General features: G+C 54.7%; 6 protein-coding genes across 6 annotated transcripts; 4 read left to right on the top strand and 2 right to left on the bottom strand.

Moving 5' to 3' along the window:
- Positions 1–1,369: 1,369 nt before the first annotated feature.
- EsH8_VI_001129 (ras guanine nucleotide exchange factor domain-containing protein) lies at positions 1,370–5,083 on the top strand (the record flags this gene model as incomplete). Its single annotated transcript, XM_083272382.1, has 2 exons — positions 1,370–1,906; positions 1,961–5,083. The coding sequence occupies 2 exons, from the start codon at positions 1,370–1,372 to the stop codon at positions 5,081–5,083; spliced, it is 3,660 nt and encodes a 1,219-aa protein (XP_083127556.1).
- Positions 5,084–6,196: 1,113 nt separating this feature from the next.
- EsH8_VI_001130 (uncharacterized protein) lies at positions 6,197–7,929 on the bottom strand (the record flags this gene model as incomplete). Its single annotated transcript, XM_083272383.1, has 2 exons — positions 6,197–7,619; positions 7,796–7,929. 2 exons carry the CDS (start codon positions 7,927–7,929, stop codon positions 6,197–6,199), a joined length of 1,557 nt encoding a protein of 518 aa, XP_083127557.1.
- Positions 7,930–8,927: 998 nt separating this feature from the next.
- Positions 8,928–10,915, top strand: EsH8_VI_001131 (uncharacterized protein; the record flags this gene model as incomplete). Its single annotated transcript, XM_083272384.1, has 7 exons — positions 8,928–9,034; positions 9,123–9,321; positions 9,456–9,714; positions 9,845–10,151; positions 10,218–10,529; positions 10,596–10,667; positions 10,759–10,915. 7 exons carry the CDS (start codon positions 8,928–8,930, stop codon positions 10,913–10,915), a joined length of 1,413 nt encoding a protein of 470 aa, XP_083127558.1.
- Positions 10,916–13,609: 2,694 nt separating this feature from the next.
- EsH8_VI_001132 (galactose oxidase early set domain-containing protein) lies at positions 13,610–14,971 on the top strand (the record flags this gene model as incomplete). The annotated part of the gene is made up of 3 exons (XM_083272385.1): positions 13,610–13,776; positions 13,835–14,170; positions 14,236–14,971. The coding sequence occupies 3 exons, from the start codon at positions 13,610–13,612 to the stop codon at positions 14,969–14,971; spliced, it is 1,239 nt and encodes a 412-aa protein (XP_083127559.1).
- Positions 14,972–16,382: 1,411 nt separating this feature from the next.
- EsH8_VI_001133 (uncharacterized protein) lies at positions 16,383–17,997 on the bottom strand (the record flags this gene model as incomplete). Its single annotated transcript, XM_083272386.1, has 3 exons — positions 16,383–17,285; positions 17,350–17,589; positions 17,653–17,997. The coding sequence occupies 3 exons, from the start codon at positions 17,995–17,997 to the stop codon at positions 16,383–16,385; spliced, it is 1,488 nt and encodes a 495-aa protein (XP_083127560.1).
- Positions 17,998–18,471: 474 nt separating this feature from the next.
- EsH8_VI_001134 (uncharacterized protein) lies at positions 18,472–22,334 on the top strand (the record flags this gene model as incomplete). Its single annotated transcript, XM_083272387.1, has 4 exons — positions 18,472–19,380; positions 20,848–21,032; positions 21,086–21,309; positions 21,388–22,334. 4 exons carry the CDS (start codon positions 18,472–18,474, stop codon positions 22,332–22,334), a joined length of 2,265 nt encoding a protein of 754 aa, XP_083127561.1.
- Positions 22,335–23,610: the final 1,276 nt, after the last annotated feature.

A 23,610-nucleotide genomic window follows, 5' to 3' on the forward strand; every position in this document is an offset into this window, starting at 1 on the left:
GCCTCGGCCGGCATCTGTTTGTCTCGCCTGTCTGCTTGTCACACCCCCCAAGGGGTCAAGGGGACGCAGCGTCGCACTCGCTCAAGCTTCACTGCATATGCACATGCATAAGGAACGACCAGAAGACCGCAGTTATTGCATTCCTTGCGCCTTCTCTAATTCTTCTTCGCATTCTCTCTTTCCCCCCTTCGATAAACACCCTGTACCCATGGCCACAACAGTAAAGTGGCCGGCTGAGGTGCCTGCCCTTCTTCTGCGGGATTCTGCTCGCCCATTTACCACCTATAGGTAGTTGGTGCCCGCTCCGTGTTGCTCCCTCGCCGGTTGTACATCCCGTACACAAACAAGAACCGGTAGCCCGACGCTCTTCCTTTGTTTCCCGTGTCGCGTGTGTCCGTCCCTCGGGAGACAAGAGACGCCAACCTGACGCACAATACAGCAAGCTCGCCTCCGCCGCAAGCCTAGCAGGTACTCGAGCACCACGCTAACTTAGCCGTGCGGGCGGCCCCAACTGATCTTCAACGTCGACCACCACCCCTCTCAAAAGAAGAATAAGAAAGGAAGGGGGGGAGAGGAACCGGCGAGCAAGGTACGCACGCTACAAGGAACGCACGTTACAAGGAACCACGGCGAGGTACTGTTCATCCACCCACCCTCCAGAAGTCCCGGACGCTTGGCCTGGCTGGGCCCCCCCCTCCACTTCCCTACTACGTGATCGTCCCTCGCTTTGGGCACTCACATGGGGTGGCCTTTTCTTGGGCTCCCGAAACCTTGAGTCAAGCCCTGGTCCTGGTATGCAGCTATCCATCATTAGCACGGGCAAGGTTCCCTCCAACACGTCCGTCCCAGGGCTATGACATTCCTGCTATTCCTGTTCCCCTCCCACATCAATGCCCGTCATCTCCTCCCTACATTCCATAACCTCTGCTTCTTCCCATCAAAACCACCTTGCACACAGGCCAAGTGATCTGTTCTTGTTTTTTTCACCTTTTCCGCCCTTCACTGACTGTCATCATCAGCTTGACAGCTCGATACCGACGCCTGGCTGCCAGACCATCAAGCCAACGTACAGGCCCACGAATTACGACAACGAAGGACAACTCCACCACAGGCGCATTTCTCGACTTCGACCCGACCTTTGGGACCGACGCACCTTGACCCATTGACCTATCCGATCCCCGTACGAGGCCGCAGCAGAGGCGCAGCAGGAAGATATTGGGTCTGCAGGACAGGTTGGACTGGACTTGAGACTCGCATTGGACCTGACCTGAGGAGACGGCTACCTCGACCTCGACGACTATTAACCAACCCGCACCTCACTTACACGCCCTCCGCCCATGCTTCTCCACGAGGACAACCAGCAGCAGCCATGGTGATGCTGAGCGACCATTCCATGCGTGCCAGTCTCCAAGTGGCCCCCCTCAAGCTTCAGAAATCCCGATCCTGCGATGCGCTGGCCCAGAAACAGGACCACTGCAACCCCGAGCCGTATTCAACAACGCACATGACACCGCCGGCGACCCCCAATGGCTCGCAGGAGGACCTGGCAGTGGACAACATGCCGCCGCCCGTCTTCCACAACTTCCTGCGAGCCTTCTACCCCTTCCACCCGAGCTATGCAATGACCGACTCGAGCGTCACCCTGCCGTTGAATGAGGGAGACGTCATCCTGGTGCACTCGATTCACACCAATGGGTGGGCCGACGGAACGCTCTTGGTATCCGGCGCCAGGGGATGGCTCCCGACCAACTACTGCGAATCGTACGACCCAGAGGAGATGAGGAACCTCCTCAAGGCATTGCTCAACTTCTGGGATCTCCTGCGAAGCACCTCGGTCAACGATAGCGAGATCTTTGGAAACCAGGAGTTTATGAAGGGCATCATTGCAGGAGTGCGCTATCTACTGGTAAGCTCTCTCGGTGCCAAGGTGTGAGCCCGACGTATGCTAATGCAACAAAAGGAACGCACCCACTGCTTGACCAGAGAATCCGCCATCATCACTCGCAACGAGAGCTTGCGACGGGCGAGAAAGACGCTGCTTTCCGAGTTGTCCGCCCTTGTCAAGACGGCAAAGCGGCTACAGGAAGCGCAGAAGGGCATCGTCCAGCCTCGGGAAGACGTCAACGACATTATTGACGAGATGATTCTGAAAGCTTTCAAGATCGTAACCAAGGGTGTACGGTTCTTTGACATTCTAGAAGATGACCGGAGGCAGCGCGCCCCTGCAGTGACGGTGATGGCGACGGTCATCGAGGAAGCGTACATTCCTCCCACCCCGCCCGCAGAGCACGTCAAGTTTGACGAGACTCACAATGCAGCTTCCCGTGGACCAGCGAACGGGACACCCGCCAGGGGTACGCCGTCGCAATCAGGCGACCCGGCACACGCATCAAACGCTCCGGCTAACAAGCGGCTTTCGACGATCAAATCGCCCGCTAGCCCCAACTCGCACCGCATGTCTCAGAATGGCAAACGGCTGTCATCCAGCATCTCGCATCGCGTCTCATTGGCCGGGCCGTCGCCGTTGTCAAGGCCGCATCATCTTGTCTCGGAACGCCTCAACAAGAGCCACGACACTTTCTTGTCACACCTGGGCTCCTTCATTGGCCGTCTTCACCTGCAATCTCAGTCGCGGCCGGAGTTGGCCTTCGCCATTAAGCTCTCGGCGACATCTGGCGGGGAGCTGCTGGCCGTGGTCGACATTGTTACCGCGCAAAGCACCAACTCCGACATATTAGGCCGCGCCAGGGATATGATGTTCGAGCGCATTCGGGAGCTGGTGATAGCCGCAGGCCAGATCATCCGCCATGCGGTATTCCAGGATGCCGACGTCATCATGCCGCAAGACAACAGTATGCTGTTGATGGCCGCGACGGGCTGTGTGAAGGCGGCGGGCGAGTGTGTGGCCAAGACGAAATGGGCAATCGAACGAGTTGGCGACTTCGAGTGCGAATTCGAGGCAGGCGACCTGGGCATCGACCTCAGCGTGCTGGACCTTGCCCACGAACCTCATCATCGGCGACCTTCGATCGCCCCGTCCGTCGCGGAGACCACCACGACGGAGGCGACCAGTGTTGCGGGGTCGACGAGGAGTACTGACTCTGTCCATTCTGTTGTGCCGCCAACGCCCCACCACCAAAAACGACCAAGTATCGTTGCCGCCGACAAGCCGCTGCCTCAACTCCCTCAGGGCGATGCTGCTGCACATGCTCATCGCCGTAGGCCTTCTTCTCAAAACTCTTCCGCGCCCAACTCGCGGCCAGCGTCTTTCAACAATGACCTCGCGACCATGGGAACCTCCATGTCGTCGATTCGGCCGTCTCTACCACCCCTCCCCAAACTCTCTACATCCCTGCTCCCAGCAGACGAGTACAGCCCCGTCGAAAACACGGCCCAGGATGGCGACTATAACAACTCTTCTCGTGTTGACAGCATGGCCGCCTCGAGTGCGGGCAGCAGCAGCACCTATCTCAGCCGGGACTCTGAAGCCAGCCTCATCTCACAAACCTCCACTCGTGCGACCACACCGGATCACGCCTTGGCCCTCAAACTCAAGCCGTCCATGTCAGAGCTCAGCAACGGTGGTGTAATCAACGAAGAGGTTGACGATGTCGAGTCCAAGATGCTCGAGAAGACGTACGCTCACGAGCTCATGTTCAACAAGGAAGGCCAGGTTACTGGCGGCTCACTGCCTGCTCTCGTCGAGCGTCTGACGACCCACGAGTCCACCCCTGACGCGACCTTTGTGTCAACCTTCTACCTTACTTTCCGACTCTTCTCCAGCCCCATCAAACTTGCCGAGACTCTTATCGACCGATTCCACTACGTGGCCGAGGCGCCACACATGGCTGGCCCCGTCAGGTTGCGCGTGTACAACGCCTTCAAGGGTTGGCTCGAGTCGCACTGGCGTGACGAGACCGACCGTGAAGCGCTTGGCCTCATTGAGCCGTTTGCCCAGTACGAGCTGGGCGCCGTCTTGCCTTCCGCTGGCCGACGCCTTCTGGAACTTGCCCAGCGAGTTTCAAAGGACATTGCGCTTGTCCCGCGCCTCGTGTCTTCAATGGGAAAGACGAACACCTCCATCGCGCAGTACATCCCGGCCGATACCCCGCACCCGGCATTGGCCATCACCAAGAGCCAGCTTCATCTGCTCTCTGTGTGGAAGAACGGCGGCGGCAACCCTACAGTACTGGAATTCGAGCCTCTTGAGATCGCTCGCCAACTCACGATCAAGCAAATGAACATCTTCTGCTCCATCATGCCCGAAGAGCTTCTCGCCTCACAGTGGATGAAGAAGGGTGGCGTCGACGCCCCTAACGTCAAGGCCATGTCCGCGCTGTCTACCGATCTCTCCAACCTCGTCGCCGAGACAATCCTGCAATACTCCGAGGTCAAGAAGCGGGCCGCGGTTATCAAGCAGTGGATCAAGGTCGCTCATCAGTGCCTTGAGCTTCACAACTACGACGGTCTCATGGCCATCATTTGCAGCCTCAACAGCAGCACAATCAGCCGTCTCCGCAAGACTTGGGACATTGTCTCCTTGAAGCGACGCGAGATGCTCCGCACGTTGCAGGCCATTGTTGAGCCAGCACAAAACAACAAGGTCTTGCGGACTCGTCTTCACGACCACGTTCCTCCGTGCCTGCCCTTTCTCGGCATGTTCCTTACGGATCTCACATTCGTCGACATTGGCAACCCGGCCACCAAGCAAATCCCCACTCTCAGCGGCGATGGCTGCGAGGAAAACGGCGGGGGCTTGACGGTTGTCAACTTTGACAAGCACACCCGCACCGCCAAGATCATCGGCGAGCTTCAGCGGTTCCAGATTCCCTACCGATTGACCGAGATTCCCGAGATGCAGGATTGGATGGCGGCGCAGATTGTGCGAGTCCGTGAGAGCGACCCGGGCAATGTCCAAGTCAGCTACTACCGCAAGAGTCTGCTCCTGGAACCGCGCGAATTGGCAATGCGGGCTCCCGCTGAGATCCAGACCACCGCAACCACCACCAGCGGCCAGCGTACCGGAGATCTCTTTGGCTGGATGAGCCGAGACCGAGGTACGGCGACACCTACACCCTTGTGAGACATCAGCGCAAAGCGCCTATGCTTCCATGACATCTTCCGAACGGCAAACCCCATTTCCACATTTCCGGCGACATACTTTACTTTACTTTTACCCCTTATTCTGCTTCACTTTTGATACCCAATTTTTCTTGCCTCGCTTTGAGGCATTATTATGTCATGAACGACTTCTATCCTCATGATTGCACTATTACACGCGTTGTTAATATGCTTCTATGCCTTCATGTCTGGGCTTGAGGCCTCATCCGTTGGGATTGACGACAGACGGCGCTCGCTGTGCCTGAATTGCCACGCTGTTTGGATGCTGAGGTCATCCTTGTCTTTGGAAGCGACGAAGAGGAGGACGCGTTTTGGAGTGGCTCACTCTCCAGATCCGACCCGCTCTACATGTGGCTTATTGGTCTTTTGGAAGGACGTCTTGTTCCCTTATGTAACCTATTTTGCAAGGTTTTGTGTTTGGATCATGGTCAATTGGACTTCAGATATGGATAGGCCAGGACGGGGAGTTGTAGGCATACTATTTTGGGCCTTCGTGCCTCTCTCTTGGACACCGACGCCACGGCATGCTGCGGCAGACTCTTTAGGGCGGCGTCAAGAAGACCAAAAGTGTACACTGTATATGTAAGCTAATCTGTATACAGCCGCCAAGGATGGCGGGCGGAATCAGATACCATGAATAAGACATCAACATCCTGATGATTAACACATCTGTTTGACACTTTTTTGATGTCACGTAATGCTCAGTGCTTCTATTTCGTTTGGTACTCACCAATAGCGAGTATCTATCGGCTCCCGGATCCTGGATTCCGTTACCGATATTGTTTCTTACGGCGGTGTCGTGTCGTTCGCCCTTACACTTGGCTTTCCGACGACAGGTACGTATGGCAGCAAGGCGACTTGGGAGAGAAAATGAACATCCCTGGACCACTGCCGACCTGGCCGGTGCCATGGACAGTTTCCAGCATCAAACATGGACGGCAAATCCTGTTCATCTACATTATTCACAGTTATTTGAAGACCTGGGCTGATTACCCTTCTTAACCAATTTCCTTCCCTTAACCAAGTCGTCAACGCCATCCGAGGTTGCCGGCCCACAAGACTGTCGGCAAGACCACTACAGCTTCGCGCGCGCATTGCCCTCGGGCCCTTCCGCCGCCAACGCCTCCCTCGCCTCGGCGTTCAGCCGCCTCCACAGGTCCTTGCGCCTCTCGTGGCCCCGCATGAACCTCTCGAGCCAGAACCGGTTGAAGGGCGGCAGCTCCCTGCCCCTGCCGTCCGCCGTCGGGGGCCCCGCCAGCTCCCTGACGGTCTCGAAGTAGTCTTCGAAGTCGGGGAAGACGAGGGCGAACTTTGCGCCGTCGCCGCGCTTGGCGACCCGGTCCTCCTCCCACGCCCTCTGGGCCGCGGCGGAGGGGAGGCGGGAGGCGGGGATGCGGCCGGCCAGGAGGCGCGCGGCGAGAACGGCCTGGTACTCGAAGATCTTGAAGGTCAGGCCCGCGTTGACGGCGCCTACGAAGAGGACGGTCGGGTCCGGGGTGTAGATTGTGTGGAGGTAGAGGTTCGGGATGCGGTTGTTTCTCGGGGCCGGGACCGGCTTGGCGGGAGGGGCCGCCGGGCCCGCCGATGCGGGGGCGTGGTCGGGGGCGGGCTGGAAGAAGGGGAGCGTCCAGGTGTACCCGGTGCCGAAGATCAGGGAGTCCACGCCGGGGACGGAGGAGCCGTCGACGAAGTGCACCGTCCGCGTCGGGGCTTCGATGCGGGCGATGGAGGGCGCCTGGCGGATGAGCGGGTGCTTGAAGGCCTCGTCGCCAAAGTAGCCGTTGAACGTGTGGCCCTTGACGACGGCGTGGACGGGCGCCCTGGCCGTCGACGTCAGGTCGACGGCGATGTCGGCCGCCGAGACGGAGGCGCCCACCACCACGACCCGCTTGCCCCGGTACGCGTCCCGGCCGCGGAAGTGCTTGCTGTGGATCACGCTCCCGGGCCGGTCCCGCGCGAACTCGGACAGCCCCTCGACCGGCGGGATGTACGGCACGCTGTAGTGCCCCGAGGCGACGACGACGGCGTCGAAGCGCTCCTCCCACCAGTAGTCCGTCTGCTCGCCCTCCCTACGCAGCGTGAGCTTCCACTCCTCCTCCGCGCCGCCGCCCGCGGCGGGGACGGCGACCTTTTCCGCCCTCTCGACCGTGGTGTTGTAGCTGACGAGGTCCTGGTACCCCCTGCGCTCGACCAGGGACTGGACGTAGCCCTGCACGAGGGACCAGTGCCGGAAGGGCGTGTCCTCGCCGTGGACGGACCTCGACCAGTCGGACTGCCCCGAGGGGAAGGGCTCCTGGGTGTATTGCATGGGGACGAAGTCGACGTTCGTCTCGAGGTAGGGGTAGACTGTGGATTCGGCGTAGCGCGGGGAGGGGGATCTGGGGAGCTGGGCTGGGAGGTGCGCTGGGATCGCGGGGTGCGGGGGGTCCGCCGTCCGGGAGGAGAGGAGGGAGAGCTCGGAGGGCTGGAGGAGGGGCGGCGGGCTCTCTGAGCCGAGCCTTTTGTGGTTGCGGGTCAGCTGGGGGTGGGAGAAGTTCTGGGACATTATGTGGGAGGGTTATGCGGGCTGTGAGAATGAGGGATCGTGCGTGTGAGGGTATCATCGGGGGCTGCAGGGTTGATGTGACGGGCTGCTCTCGCATGAGCGACAATGAGACGTGTGCTTGTGGCTTACCAGCATCCTCCCGGAGCTTCACGGCGCTCGAATACCCGGATGATGTCGAACGCCTTCTCCCGAGCCAGGGCGTCAATGGTGATTGCGCCGGCCGGGCCGGCGCCGATGACGGCTACGCGCTTCGCAGGCGCCATTTTTTTTTGGTCTTGGCGAACTCGCAGGTGTTCTATCTTCAATGACGCAGTGTAACTAACATCTACCAATAAACAGATGGAATAGGGTAGTCAACTTGTGAAAAAAATGAAAAAAAAGTATCCAAAAAGAAAAAGGACTGGGGGCAGCTTGAAGGGTACTCGAGGGCTTATGAGACGAGGCGGAGGGGCCACACAAGTGGTTCGACCAAGCTAATAGCTCCCCGTGAGCTCCTTCTCGGTATTTGGGAACTTGGGCGCGCGACTACAAACGTGTACCATTGTTTTTTCGGGGCAAAGGGAACCCGGCGACGCGGGGGCGGGGACGGCGGGTTCAGACGGAAAAGTCGACGACGAGCGAGACCGTTCTCGATTGCCCAATGACGCGGCGCCAAAGACAGTACACGAGCGTGTCGCAGGTCAAGATACTCATTTTACCTTATCCTGACCGTAGGACGTTCAAATCCCGATACGCACGAGATAGCAGGTCGGCGTCTGCCTTGGCGCGATGGTGAAAGATGGCGTGCTCGGCAGGATTGAGCGATGGACGTTGAACGGCCGGTCGGGAGTGGAGAATCTTCAACGGTGTCGGTGGGGGCCTTCGACCAAAGAGCCAAAGGAACCCCTGCTCGGCCGGCATGGCAGCCGTCGCTGTCAACCCATCAGGGCACTTGGGGGCGATGGCGTGATGGTCCCAGGAGCGCGGCACTCCGAGGGGGGAGCAGGTGAGAACCCTGAGCCGTCCGGGGGCCCGGTGAGGGAAGGATTGAGGGATTCGGGAGAGGTATTTGATTTGCCATGCAGGGATGGTCTCGGAGCTATGACATTGGCCCAGCAATGATGCAAAATGGGGATCTTGTGAGTTGCAAATGCCGAGAGGATCACATGTACCTGCAGTGCTGCTGTAGTTAATGCGGTCATGCCTCTCCGCTTTGGATGCGTTTTGATGACACGCGCTTACTCGCCTTGTCCAACGTCTTGAACTTCTGACCGATGACAAAATGGCCGAGTTGAAGCAGGACTTGCAATTTGTCGACTCGCCGGGGCAGGAGACGCCCGTCTCTGAGCCGGACTGGACGGCGCATGAGGAGGCTCGGGCCCGGCGAAAGTGAGTTGACCCGGGGCTCCAGGTTATGACTTACGAGCGAAGCCGCGTAAAGTCCATCAGCTTACTAAACCCATTTCTTCGTCTGCAGGATCGACAGCTCGGTGCTCCCGCTCTTGTATCTGGGACTGCTCGTCTTCCAGCTGGACCGCATGAACCTCGCCAGCGCTCTCACCGGCGGCTTTGCGAAGGACATTGGCGTCAACCAGGACACCATCAACCTCGGCAACCAGCTCATGTTCCTCGGGATCGTCGTCCTGGAAATACCATCGAATATGGTGCTGCAAAAAGTGAGCAAGAAACCCTTTGGCTCCCTCAGTTTCGAATTTTGGCAGCAGCGGAAGCATGCGTCAAAAACAGAGTTGGCTCGACTGATCCTCCGGGTTTTGTTTAGGTTGGCCCTCGGAAGTACATCTCCGCGCAGGTGATGCTCTTCGGCCTCGTGGCGACCATGCAGGTTTTCCTCACCGACCGAAAGGGCTTCTTGGCCTCGCGCATGATGCTCGGCCTGGCCGAGGCCGGCTACATCCCGGGCGCTTGCTACACGCTTTCGACGTGGTACACCAAGCGCGAGCTCGCCAAACGCATCGCTGTATTCTTCTTCGGGATGTTCTCGGGCAACGCGCTGAGTCCGATATTGGCGTCGGGCATCCTGAAGCTCGAGGGCGAGCGCGGGCTGAAGGGTTGGCAGTGGCTTTTTCTGAGTGGGTGTCCTCCCCGTATTCTCCTTGAGCCGTAAAGGGCCTCGGACAGCAAACTACCGCCCTGTGCGCTTTTTAACGCGGTTGATTATTCTGACGTGATGGGTTGCAGTTGAAGGCGTTTTTACCATCTTCGTCGGGTTGTCGCTGCTGTTCCTCCTCCCAGGGTCTCCCGATACTCCCGACCCGTTGCTCAGCCCGGGAGTCATTCGCTTCAAGGGCCCGGAGAGGTCGATCCTGCAAAGACGCCTCGAGATCGACGACAAGGAGAAGAGAGGAGGCGCGCAAGGCATGAGCATACCCCCGAAACTCGTGTGGAAGACCATCTTGCACTGGAAGCGCTGGCCACATTTCCTCAGCAGCTTTGCTGTTTTCTCCACATGGAGTCCCCTGACGACTTACACGCCGACCATCATCATGTGGGTAACCCCCCCCCCCCCCCCCCCAATAAAGCTCTGCCCTCGATGCTTACAATTTGGGCTCAGGAACCTCGGCTTCAATCGCATTCAGGCCAACGCACTAGCCGCAGTAGGAGCATCACTTGCTCTCGTTGTCGTCTTCATATTCGCGTACATTAGCGACAAAACCAACAAGCGCGGTTTCTCGGTAATTGGCGCGCAAGTCTGCTATCTCATCGTGTTAATCGTTGCACGAACGGCACACCCCCACGTCGGCAAGTGGTCGCGTTGGGGTCTGTGGACAGCTGTCAACAGTTTCGCCGTGGGCTACCACCCGATTAATAACTCGTGGGTGCAGCTCAACTGCCGGGAGCCGGGCGAACGCAGCATCAGTATCGCGTAAGTAGCTGGCCCAGATGGGTTTATGAAAATTGCCTCGAAGAAGGACTGCTAATCTTGAAACAGTATGTGGGTTATGCTTTCTATTAGTGGGCTGATGGTTGGCACACAATATTATCGAGCAAACGACACCCCCTTGTGAGTCAAATCTCTACTTGTTGTTTGTCGACATTCGCACTAGCCAAGGGTAAATATAGCTATGGAGAAATATAACGCTAACATTTCGTAGTTACCAAACGGGCCTGAGGACACAGATTATTATGGTATCAGTTGGCATGGCGTTCGCGATTTTACAAGTCGTGATCTACACGGTTCATAATAAGCGTGTGGCTCAAGGCAAACACAAGGCTCCCCCGGGCGAAGTGCCTCGAATCTATATTCCGTAGACATAATAAGTATGAACTATTACCATTGTAGATTTGTTTACAAGCATACTAGCGACTGACTCCGTCGGGCAAGCTTAATGGGTGTGTTGCGGTCGAGGAGCCTGTTTTCTGTGTCAACGTTAATTTACGGGATCTACGCCGTTTATTAACGCATTACTGACCATACTCATTGAATTATATGTCAATTAGATCGTGATAAGGATGGTTGATAATATGAGTAATAGTAATTGTGATAGTGATAATAATCATATCGTTAACAACAGCCCAATGACTAAGACGCCGTCCCGAGGCATGTTGCAGCTAGTTTTAACCGTTCCGCTTATGATACCAATTTTGAGCAGTCGGTAAGTTTCCCCAAGTCATTTCCCATGATGCTCATCTTTCCCATGCTATCCTCAAGGTTAACCAAAGCGTTTGAGGCGGTACAAGTGAAAATGCACTTACGCTAACTTGAATGCAGAGTTCCACCGTGTCTGGCTCGCCCCAAATCCCTTCCAAATATGTTTAGTCTCGCTAGAATTACTGAGTGCAAAATCACTCCCCAGCGAGGTTGGCGTGGTCTCTTGAAATGTCTCTGGGTAGAAGACGGTGCTGTCCAGCTTTTCGGGGGTCGAATCGAAAGCCAGCTCCTGCATGCTCTGACCGGCACTGTGCGCCCCAACAAGGGCTACAAGATCGGTGGTCGTGAACCCCTTCTTTTTGAAGGCTTTGATCTGCGAGGCGGCGTCGGAATCCTGCGTGGGCAGTGTGCCCTCAGCGCTAGGTATAGTGGAATCTTTTCTTCCTACGAGAAAGTAGCCTTTGGGACCACCGCAGGCTACAACAGCGAATGCTGAGTCCCGAATTAGCATGCCTTGATCTAATCCGCTGTTGCAAACGAGCAGAAATCCCGCTTCTTACCTGCTGCCGCCTGTATCATATCCGCGGTGCCGACATTATAGCTCACAGCCTTTTGTCCCAATAATTCGCAAATGGGCTGGATTTGCATATTTTCCTCTCTGTCGAAGCATTCATTGGCTAGGATCAAAGAACCGTCGCATGATCCCGGGAAACAATCATGGAACGCCGCGCGCATTGCCTGTCTCGCCTCAGCGGGACAGCCTGCAAAGGATGTTTTCAGATCTTCTGCAACCTGGGTCCAGACTGGTGGACAAGATCGTGCATTGCATTGTGCGGCAGCCGATAAAATTGTTAGTAGATAAGTGAATTTCTGTAACGATGACATGATGATAAATTATGATGATGATGATGATGACAAGGTTAACTGAGATGGGGAACGGCCTATGTGATCGATAAAGAAGAGGAATATATGAGTTGACTGACAAACACGCTGTGCTATGTCTTATTTGCCGAGACGTCCAACAGAGCTAAAAGAAAGACCGTCGTCATTTCTATTATGTATAGAATAGGTTGATCAAGTCATTTCAGGCCATTAGTTTCTGCTCGGACATATGCAGCAACACTAACCTGTGATTTAAGACTTTCTGTCTTTCTTGCGGCGGGGAGCCAAGCCACTGCTAACCGAACAATAAGCCAACCCCTGACTGAAATCTGCGTATAAGGGAAAGTATAGAGCTTATCCGCCTTTGTGAGCCTTATTACTACACCTTGGCAGGGGCTGTTTCTCTGAGCTACCTCCTCTTCGCGCTGTATTTAATCGGGCCTTACTTGGAGCCGTCAACGGCGCACGGCTCTAGTGCAGGTGAACAAGGGCGGCGAGGGGCGCCACAACTTCTTCTTCTGGCACTAAGTATTCAGATGATCAAAATTACCCCAATTTTCGTAATTTGCCCCGAATTCCGAATGACATAAATAGATACAACGCTAATTACAAGCTTAACACCTTAGCTTAGGGGGAAGTCGAGAATAGCTCTCAAGAGTAACGCCCCGCAACTCGCACCGGAGGAAGCTGGCCAGACCTCCGGCCACAATCAGCCAATCGACCGGACTTGCTGAGCTACCGTACTGGTAAGGGTTCTTAAGGTTTATTCTGTGCGTTGAGAGTTGCCTGAAACTCGTAGCCCTCTGGAGCCAGATGCCAAGAACAAGTGCCCCTTTCGAGCAGATGGATATGCTGAAGAACAGCCACGAGAGCAACCATTACAGATGACATATATTCTCTAAAAGCCCTCAGCTTAAGTCAATAGATTTGACAGCTTCTGACACATCACTCATTTTACCTTAAACGGGATATACTATCATTATGGTTACTCTTCACTCCGCACTGCGCAATTTTCCTGCAGGATTGCTGGCATTGGCCGCAATCTCTGAAGCACAAAACGTTGGACAATGGGGGCCCATGGTCACTTTCCCTGTGGTTCCTGTTGCCGTGGCATTACTTCCCGAGACCGGCAATATGCTGGTTTGGTCCAGTGGTTGGCCGTAAGATGATTCCTCTTTCCCCACGGAGTCGGCTCCATGAAAGCTTTAGTCGACACCTATCCAATAATGGCCCACACTGACAAGAGTTCTCTCAAAGTAACCGTTGGACAACTGCCGGCAATGGAAAGACCTACACGTCGATCTATGACGTCAAAACCGGCAAAGTTAGCGATGCCCTCATTCAGGCAAGTAACCCTCATAGTTCTCTTCATCTGCTTTCTACCAAGCTGCCTGATCTGCAAAGCAAGCCATGCCTGAAGGAAATGGCCTTGTGCTAACAAAGGTTTTCCGTGATAGAATACACAACACGATATGTTCTGTCCCGGTACCTCTATGGACGCAGATGGGCGCATCATAGTGACCGGAGGCTCGAGCGCCTCCAAAACCAGTGTCCTTGACTTCAAGAAGGGCGAATCCTCTTCATGGGCGCCGTTATCCAACATGCAGATTTCGAGAGGTTATCAGTCGAGCTGTACCACGTAAGCAAACCTTGCGTTCATTCACAATCAAAAGCGTACTGATGTGAGCCCGAATTAGTTCCGAAGGCAAGGTCTTCGTGATTGGCGGCTCCTTCTCCGGAGCCGGCAGACGAGACGGCGAGATCTTCGACCCGAAAACCAACACTTGGACGAAGCTGGCCGGGTGCCCGGTTAAACCATTGGTCATGCAGCGCGGCATGTTCCCCGACAGCCATGCATGGTTGTGGTCGTGGAAGAACGGTTCCGTTCTCCAGGCTGGTCCCGCCAAGCAGATGAATTGGTATGACACCAAGGGTGCCGGCTCAAACACGCCCGCCGGCCTGCGAGGCGTCGATGAAGATTCCATGTGTGGCGTCTCCGTCATGTACGATGCGGTGGCAGGGAAGATCTTCACGTAAGCCATGGGGAACCCCATTTGATGCCCTATTCTGATTCAGCGGATCTAACTCATGTGTATAGCTACGGTGGTGGCCAGGCCTATACCGGCGTCAAATCTACTAGCAATGCCCATATCTTGACCCTCGGCGAGCCCGGCCAGGCAGTCAAGGTGCAGAAAGTCCAAAATGGCCAGTATAACCGCGGGTTTGCCAACGCCGTTGTCTTGCCTGACGGCAAAATCTGGGTCGTTGGCGGGATGCAAACGATGCAACTCTTTTCAGATAACACTCCGCAGCTCACCCCGGAGCTGTTTGACCCAGTGACGGGCAACTTTACTCCTACAACCCCCCACACAGTCCCCCGTAACTATCACTCTACGGCGCTGTTGATGGCGGATGCCACTATCTGGTCCGGCGGTGGCGGTCTCTGCGGCGTGAACTGCAAGGCGAACCATTTTGACGGGCAGTTCTGGTCACCGCCGTACCTGTTCGAGGCTGACGGCAAGACCCCGGCCAAGAGACCAGTTATCCAGAGCCTGTCTGAAAACACCGTAAAGGCGGGGTCCCCTATTACCATCACCATGCAGGATGCGGGCAAGTACACGTTCAGCATGCTCCGTGTTAGCGCAACTACGCACACAGTCAACACCGACCAGCGACGCATTCCCCTCGATGGAAAGGATGGCGGCGATGGCAGGAAGTTTACTGTCAGTGTCCCGAGTGACTACGGAATCGCGGTCCCCGGGTATTACATGCTTTTCGCCATGGACAAGGCTGGAGTGCCTTGTGTGGCCAAATTCTTCAAGGTTTCTCTTTGAGATGGCGGCGGTGGCTGAAACTTTTCTACTATAGCATGTTTGGTAAAGGGGCAAGTGTCATAAGAAGTTGGCATATAATACATAACAATAATCGAAACTACTCCGGCGTTTCTGTAGTCAGGATAGATCAAAACATAGGGAGCATCATAATACCAAGGATCCAAGCTCAAATTATATTCTTTGTCAAACAAATTGATATCCGACGTGCTTTGTTAACCTTAACATTTGCGATACTATCACCATCCTACCTGAGAAACAATATTGACCACTTACCAAGATTATCAACTGCTTGTGCCCGAACCCCCCACACACAGGCACATATTAACCACAGAAGAGTGCTTCAGACCGGTGTGCAAGGGTACCAGAACTTGGGCATTATACCGCCGGACAACGGCCCCCCAAAGCCGAGCACATGCACATTCCCTGTAGTGATGTGTAATTGTAGGTCGGCGATGGCTGCAGGGGTAGGCGAGATGGAGCTGGGGCTGGGGCCTTCCTCCACCTCCCACCGCTGTACACCAAGGCGGGCAAGCCGGTGACATGATACCCCGCGCTTAATGAGGATCCAGGTACCTATACTCGCGCCTAAGCCATGGTAACTTGTACGTCTTGACCTCCAAAAAAAAAAAAAAAAAAAACCATGCGTATTAGTCTAGGTATTTCCCTATCTTAAACCAGGCTATGAGCGCGGGCTTTTTTGTCCCTCGCCTGGCAGGCCAGTTGTTGTCAGGTAAAGGATCCTTAAGACATGCAGACACTACCTAAAGGGTGTAGATTTCCCGAATCGCCAACCACAAGCGAGAATACCGACCAATCAGAAGATGCAGTTTCTAGGGCGTGAAAGAATGCTGGTGGGCAACGGCGGGCAAGCCGTCTGTTAAACAAGGCCTTCCTGTAGGAAAGACAATGTGGCTGCAGGTGTGTCGTCTGGCGTGAGGGGAGGGCCCTGCACCCGCCCCCGTAACGGCTCGTCCCTCCCTCCCTCTCGGCAGCTAAGCAAGCTGGCAGCATGTAAATTTGTGATCGGGTTGGCAGTTTTACTCTGGGCTGGCAATAGGCAGTTAAGGCACTCTAACCAATGAGCATCGACTTTGGCTGCACCGAGCTTTGGACCAATCATAGAGCGCAGGACGAGGCGAACCAAGGTACAGGCACTTTTCTTCCCCTTTGCTCGCGCCTCGGATCGATGGGAAAGTGAGCCATTCTTAACGCAAGGCAAAAGAAAGGTTCAGATCGTTGTGCATATAGACTATTTTTGGTACATCTCCGTTCTCTGACCATAGGCTGAACAGTCTCCGAGGGTATTGCCCACAGTTTGATGAGGCCCACCATGCCTCACATCATATGCAGATTCTGTATGAGTCTGCAGCTTATTTGCCCTACATGGGATGGATCGCCCTGTCGTACCACATCAATCCCGCCTCATTACGGAACAGATCCAAGACCCTCCCGAGGAAACAGCAACGATGCGTCCTCCGCTGGCACGCCACGTCCCGAGGCCCAGCAGCTGCCCATTTGCGACATGGTAAGTACCAACAAGAGGATACTGAACCCTGCCCACCGACGCCTTTAAGACAAGCGTGTACTCGCGCGGCATGATGCGTCGCTGCACCACGCAAGTGATCCCTGTCACGACCTTGGGCGAGACGAGCTTCTGCAAAGCGGACACCCATTCATCTTCACCGACATCGTCGCCAAATATGATGCCGTCTCCCTTCCCGCTCCGGATTGGCTTCAGGATGTAGCTGTGCCTCAGTTGAGGCGACGCGATCGTCGCCTGGATGAGGCAATTCAGCTCCTCTGAGCCGGGAAGGATCGTGTCCACAATACCCCTGTCCAGAACATGTGCTTGTGCAGCTGTTAGCACCCTGCGGGCCACCAGACGAGGTAGTTCTTGCTTCACGATGCCCAGCATTCTTTTGTCGTGGACCAGTAGGATCGTGCGCATGTCGTTGAAGCAGCGCAGGCTTATTTCACGCAGTGTTTCGGGCTCCAGAGCCACCAGCTCTCGCTGATGCAGCTCGAGGCCGATCTGGTGGACCTCCTCCCAGACTTCGCCATTGTCCGCCGTGAATGTTGATGATCCGGTTGGCGAGGCGAAGTCCTTGGCGACGACGCAGCAGAGGCGGTATCCGCTCTTGCTGCAGGCATCGGGGAGCATCCTGAGCTCAGCCGGCGTGATCAATCGGGGCTTGATGCCGAAACGACGCCATGCTGCGTCAATAAACATGTGGATATCGATTCCATGCTCTGCACCCTTGAGAAGATGGAGGGGTCGGTTCGGTTGGAACAGGCTGAACAGGCCCTCCAGGATCTATCGAGTAACTCGTCAGAATGCATCTAAATCGAGCTGAAATGCAGCGCATTCTCCACCTTACCATATTCGGGTCCGTGGCACCGGCCAGCACGCTTGCCTCCCCCTCCACTGATTTGTTGAGCACTTCTTGGCCATAAGCCTCATGCATGAAGCCATTGAAGGAGAATCGCGCGTTGATCTCCGTGATTCTGTAATTTTCTTCGTGGTGCTCGTCCTTCTCGACCAAGAAGTCTGGTCGCCATGACCCCAGCCGTTCGCGGAATGCTGGGAGGTTGCCTTCTGAGACCTGACTTTCTATCCACTGTCACAGCAACACACATTAGTGATCCGGCCGTATGTGTGGATTTGAGTTCCATAAGTGTACCTTCAACAGCTCTTCCTCCTCAGCCTCCAAGGGCATCCGTTCTGGCAACCGGGCGTCGTCGTCGGTCCACCAGCGCTGAATAATGTCAATGATGGCAATGGTCAACGCCTCGTGCAGTTCCTCCATCTGCTTCTGGTGGGATTTGTCCACTAGGATAGGTCGAGGACACCCGGCAGAGTAGGAGCCGTTGTGCCATAGGTTTTCCGGGCATAGCCGCAGCAACGCCTCTTGGAGGCTGGCCTCCTCCCGACGGTATGTGCCGAGGTCGATTTCTTTGCCCGCCGTCGGCGCATAGTCGTATGGCCGAGGCCCGAAGGAGATTTGCGAGAGCTGCTGTGTTTGCATGGCTAAACTCGAGACTCGGGAAACAAGGATGACTGGCTCTGGTACGAATTAGAGGGCGGCTCATGATGGAATCATGATGCCTATTTATGCGAGCGCCGATGCCTCTTGGGGTGGCTTGAGGTGGTGCTATCAACCACGAACCTGACTCAGCCGATCCATAGAGCCATGGCCATATCCAGGAGCCGCCATGCAATCAATCGTATTAGCAGCAGGTGGGTTTCAGTTAGGCGGGAAAACGGACTAGGTCAAGTCACACTGCGTGATGCGGCCATCGAAGACTTGTGAGGGTGCGCTCCTATGATTTGCCAAAGCGTCAGCAGCGCAAAAATTGTTGTATACTGTATCCGTTGTTGACCCTTGGTACTCGGGTGTAGTCCCGTTGCATCGGACACCTTCTTAAGACCCAAATCGTTCCTGGCCTTGTCGCCTCGAGGCTCGACCAGCTCCCTGGCATCTCATCTCTCCGCTCCCACCATGCGCCAACTTGCCCGCCATGTCCGCAATATCTGCGGTTACCATGGCGCAACCCTCAATACGTTCAAATCTTCAGTCCCCATTGCTCAAACTCGTTCGCATGCCACGGAATCCAAGCACACCCAATCGTCGTATGCCCTACGCTGTCTTGAGGTGCCCAGTTTAAGCTTCGCTGGGCACGTCGACCACGCCCGCCAGGTCTCGCAGCAGCTAGAGAAAACCGGCATGCTCAAAATCCAACTGGGATTCTTGGACAATGACAGCGACTATCTTAAGCAGCTGTTGTTCAGTCTTCACAAGCACCACAAGCATCAACTTCCCATCTCCCATAGCGCAACTCGCGGGTGGTTCTGGGATGTTCGGCCCAGCGAGACCAACTTCCAAGCCGGCAACCACCAGGCGAGATCGGAGACGATGAATGAGTTCCCCTGGCACACAGATTGCAGCTACGAAGACCCGCCGCCGAGGTATTTCGCCCTGCAGGTCCTCCAACACGACCGGTATGGAGGTGGCACTCTATCTGTCATGAACGTTGAGAGACTGAGCGAGCTGCTCTCCCCCGCGACCCGGATGGCGCTGAAAGCACCAGAATACCGCATCACAATCCCGGCCGAGTTCGTCAAAGACCCGAACCAAAAACACATTGTCGCAGCCGTGTTTGGCACAAGTCTCGACGGCCAGTCGACCATGATCCGGTACAGAGAAGACATATTGGCGCCGATGACGGAACGGGCGTCCCAAGCGCTGGAGGAACTTAAGGAGGCGCTGACGAGAAAAGATGTTCAGGCGGATGCAACGGTTCACCTTACCTCGGCCGACCTGCCAAAGGGATCCATAATCCTCATGGACAACCGCCTCTGGCTGCACGCGCGGAATCACATCAATGATCCAGAACGCCACCTCCGCCGGGTACGATGGGATGTATGTCCGTTCGGCAGCAACTCAGGAAGTCGTGTCTGAATTCGCCATAACCGCTATGCTGTATGTAGATAGATGAACAAAAAATTTACTCAATCCTGCATCGTATTTACGCTAGCTCCCGGACAGTCTTTAGTCTAGCTCCCGGGCGGCGATTACATTAGCTCCCGGGTGGTCTGCAAGATGCACCAAGATGCACCAGGATGTCTCAGTTGATCAGGTTGCATTAGTTCGACCCCAAAAACAGTCGATTGCGTCCCGTATTGTGCCAATCCCTGAAATAAGACAAAAACTGCAGCTACAGCCGTCGTCCCACCATTGGCTGATTTTACTGTTAACCAATCGGCAAGCTGTATTGTGCATGGTATTTTTGTATCCCCAGATCAGCAACCGGTGGATGGGCAACCCATGCCTGGCCTTCGACCCCTGGAATAAAGTGCATGCAAGGGATTGTCCACAACTGGGGACACACTAGCATCTTGCTGTCCATCGTGTGTTGGGTGGGCCTGAGTCCATGTCGACAACAAGCAGGCTGTTAGAACCCGGTCAGTCTGTGTAAATTTTGAGTTTTATTGCGGTCTGCTTGCGGCCTTGCCGGGTAGACAGGTAACTGAACTTGTAGGACGTCAGACACTAGGCCGCACAGCCCTAAATTGCTTGCGGCTTGGCCAAGCGAACATTGGTGACATTGCCTCATGGCTTTCCTATATTTATCGACAGTTTCACACGGAACCATTCCTTTTGGCACACGAATGGGGGTCGGCTGGATATACTTACAGGATTCTCATCTGCAGCTGCGACAGAATGAGGTTACTAATGGGGCCGGGGACAGATACATACTGATGCCCATCATCACACCGTCACTTGAACGCCAAATTTCCCCTCACTTGTGAAGGTTTAGAGGCGAAGTCAACACACTAGACGCATTGACACATTGAGACTGGTGGATACTGCCAATGGTTGCACCCATTTGCTCAAGATGCGGGCTCCAATGGATTCAGAAACCGACTCACTGAACGCACTATACAGCATGCAGGTCTCATTAGGATGTAGCACAATGCAAGTCACTGGCATTACTAGCATTCTCGACAAGCAGGCATCAGCTATGTGGGACATTTACTAACAATTAACGCAATATCCATGCCCATGATACACGCACCTCCATTCATACCCATTCCCATCCTTCATTTGCCTATAAGAAGTGTGAATGACTGGTTGGTATGTAAGCCCTACCCGGTACTCGCTTCGACTTATTCTCCCCGCACACTCACAAGTACCATCTGATGAATTTTGTCCGTTCAAATGACATCCTGGTCTGTTCTCCCGTCTCTAGCCAGGTGGCTACCATCCGCCCACCCTGCCTCTCCAGACTCTCCTAGGCCTCCATCAGCAGGCCACGCGAGTGCCGATGATCACCTCAAGAATGCTATTGAAAACCCGCAACGCAGTTCACATCAGTCTTCTGCGCTAGGTACGACGTATTCTGTAGCAGACGTGCTGTCAGTTGCCAAGATCCACCCCTTTTATTCCCACGCCCAGTATCCGCCCGATCAAGACACCATCGAGGCTGCAAGAGAGCAAGCCGCGGTGTCTCCCGTAGAACCAGACCTGAAGACGCAACCGTTGCTTAGGAAGAAGGACCTGTAAGCCAACCCATCAAAGACGCGGCCTTTGACTCCCTCTCACTGTTCCCCAGGTACACGGCTATTGAGAGACTGGTGAATGACACCAGCCCTCAGAACACGTACCGTCACAATGTCTACACAAGCATTACCGGTGGTGGAAGTGCCACCTCGAAACCGCTGTTCTTCGCCACGGATGCGCTCGAGAACCGTCGGCACAGAGCTTACTTTGGCCAATTGCTCAACAACCTGGGGTTGATTAAGCGCGACGACTGGGTCTTGACGACCCACTGCACTGGTGATCTTTACAGGTGAGTAATCGGGTCAAAACGGAATGATAAAGTTGATATTGATGAGAAGCATCCAAGATCGCTAGATCTGACATGCGAAATCATGGAAAACGCCGGCGCCTCGGTCCTGGCTGCGGGAAACCTTTTGTCTCCTTCAAAAGTCGTCCAACTCTTGCAAGACTTTGGCGTCAACGTCCTGACGGGGGACGGAAGCCAGGTCATCTCGGTCGTCCACCACATCTCCACCATGTCTACCGGGAGGGAAAACATCAGGCTTGACAAGATCATCTACACCTCTGAAGGACTCACCGCGGCGCAAAAAGCGCACATCTACGCCATCCTGGGCCCTGTGAAGATCTGCTCCATCTTGGGCAGCGCGGAGGCCGGCCCCTATGGAGCAAGCACCCCGGATCTTACTCCGAGCGACCCTACTTCAAACCACGCAGACTTTGTCATCGACACTCGCATGACCGTGATTGAGATTCTCCCGCTTTCCTTCGTCGAGGGAGACCCCGTTCCTGACACTCTGCCCGAAGGAGAGACAGGCATCATCGCGCAGACGTCCCTCACGCGACTGCGCAACCCGGTCGTGCGCTACCTCACTGGCGACGTTGGATCTCTGCACCCGCTGCCCGAAAAGTCCAGGGCTCTTGTCCCAGAGGCACACCGTCCTTACATGCGTGTTCTTCGGCTACAGGGCCGCGATCGCCGTTTCAGCTTCCTCTGGGACGGGTTCGACATTGACTTGGAGAGCCTGAGCACTGTCATGGCGGATCAAAAACTTGGGATTCTCCAATGGCAAGCTATATTGGACAAAATGGAGCCGTCCAAGGAGATGTCACTTGAACTCCGCGTGCTCAGCTCTCGGCGAGACGGGAACGATGAGGCTGTGGTTGATCGCCTTAAAAAGTTCTTCTATGTTTACTCATCGAATAAGCATAGATTCCGGGTCACCTTTGTTAATGAAGTTACCGAGTTTGAGTTGAGTCAGACGGGACGGAAAGTGGTTAAGTTTGTTGATCGTTACAACTGAGGTAACTGTATGTATCTAAGGAGTACGACTCCGGTTGGCGTAGCTTTAAGTAGCTATGATAATTCGCCGAGGTCTTCTATATGTTTAGTTGTTGAATTCATTGTTCCCTGAGAGTTGTCATCAAATAAAACACCCATTACCTCTGACCCTAACCCCTGGCATGTTGTCGTCGATAACCGATCGTTTCCGAGACTCCCCGCAGGGGGGATGAGACAGCCGTACGGTGTCTTCGACAACCGGCATCTGGGGACCTATCATTTTTTTGCGCCGGGGATTAGAAGACGGCAGTAGAAGCACCGAGAGGAAGATAGAAAGACATGATGTAAGAATGGGAAGATTGATGTAGAGGTTATAGGAGAAATAATTAAGCAAGGGGCATCACCTTGTGTTGGATTAGACAGCCAGAATACAGGCAGGCGGCCGCTGAAACGGAACCCGGAGGTTCAACCTTCGGGCCGCCAACGGTGATACATACACTACTGCTGCTGCTGCATTCTACATTCTTCCCTTCTATACAGACAGAGCAGATTACAGCCTTTGAAATTACTGCGTTGATTTACCGCCCGGACGGGTATCCTGCTATACCAACATCTTCGTTTGCACATACCTAGAAAAGCCTTATTCACCTGATGAATAATGATCACGATTCAGTAGTAATCAAAGTAGTAGATACAATCTTCCTGCAGAGGTGAGTGGCCCACTTCACTCATCCTGACTTCGCTCATCCTTCTCATCTTCGATCCCGCAACCTTAGGACGGCGGGCAACGAAGCTGAAACATAACGACATGACGGTGTGCATAGAAGTTAGGGCATTCTTCGTTTCATATGTTCAAGGGAAATGAAAAGAATTTGTTTAGATAAAAGAAGAACCTAGATGCGGAGAGTCGTACTATATGGCCAGGGTAACATATTCATTCCTGATACTTGTACTGATTGCAAACCTATTCCTCCAGCTATTAGCGGAGCTTTGGTCATCGCATGCGCCTATAAATTTTCAAGTCACGAATTACATTGCTTGCAAAAAGCTATAGATGACTGTTTGTACCGAAATTTGACACCGGCACCAAATCAGAGAGTGTTATCACAGGATACCCGTGCGGGTGACAGATTGGCGAGTAATCCCTGAATTAGTACAGCTGGTAAATCGGTATATGGAAGTAGCACGGTTGGCAGATATCTCCGTTGGGAGCCGGGTTCCGCTACCGACTGCGGCACATGGCGTAAATACCCCAAAAACCCAAATAAAACCGACGACTTCAATCTCAAAGAGAGTAC

Source organism: Colletotrichum jinshuiense, chromosome 6, assembly GCF_051148585.1.
Source record: "Colletotrichum jinshuiense chromosome 6, complete sequence".
NCBI lineage: Eukaryota > Fungi > Ascomycota > Sordariomycetes > Glomerellales > Glomerellaceae > Colletotrichum > Colletotrichum jinshuiense.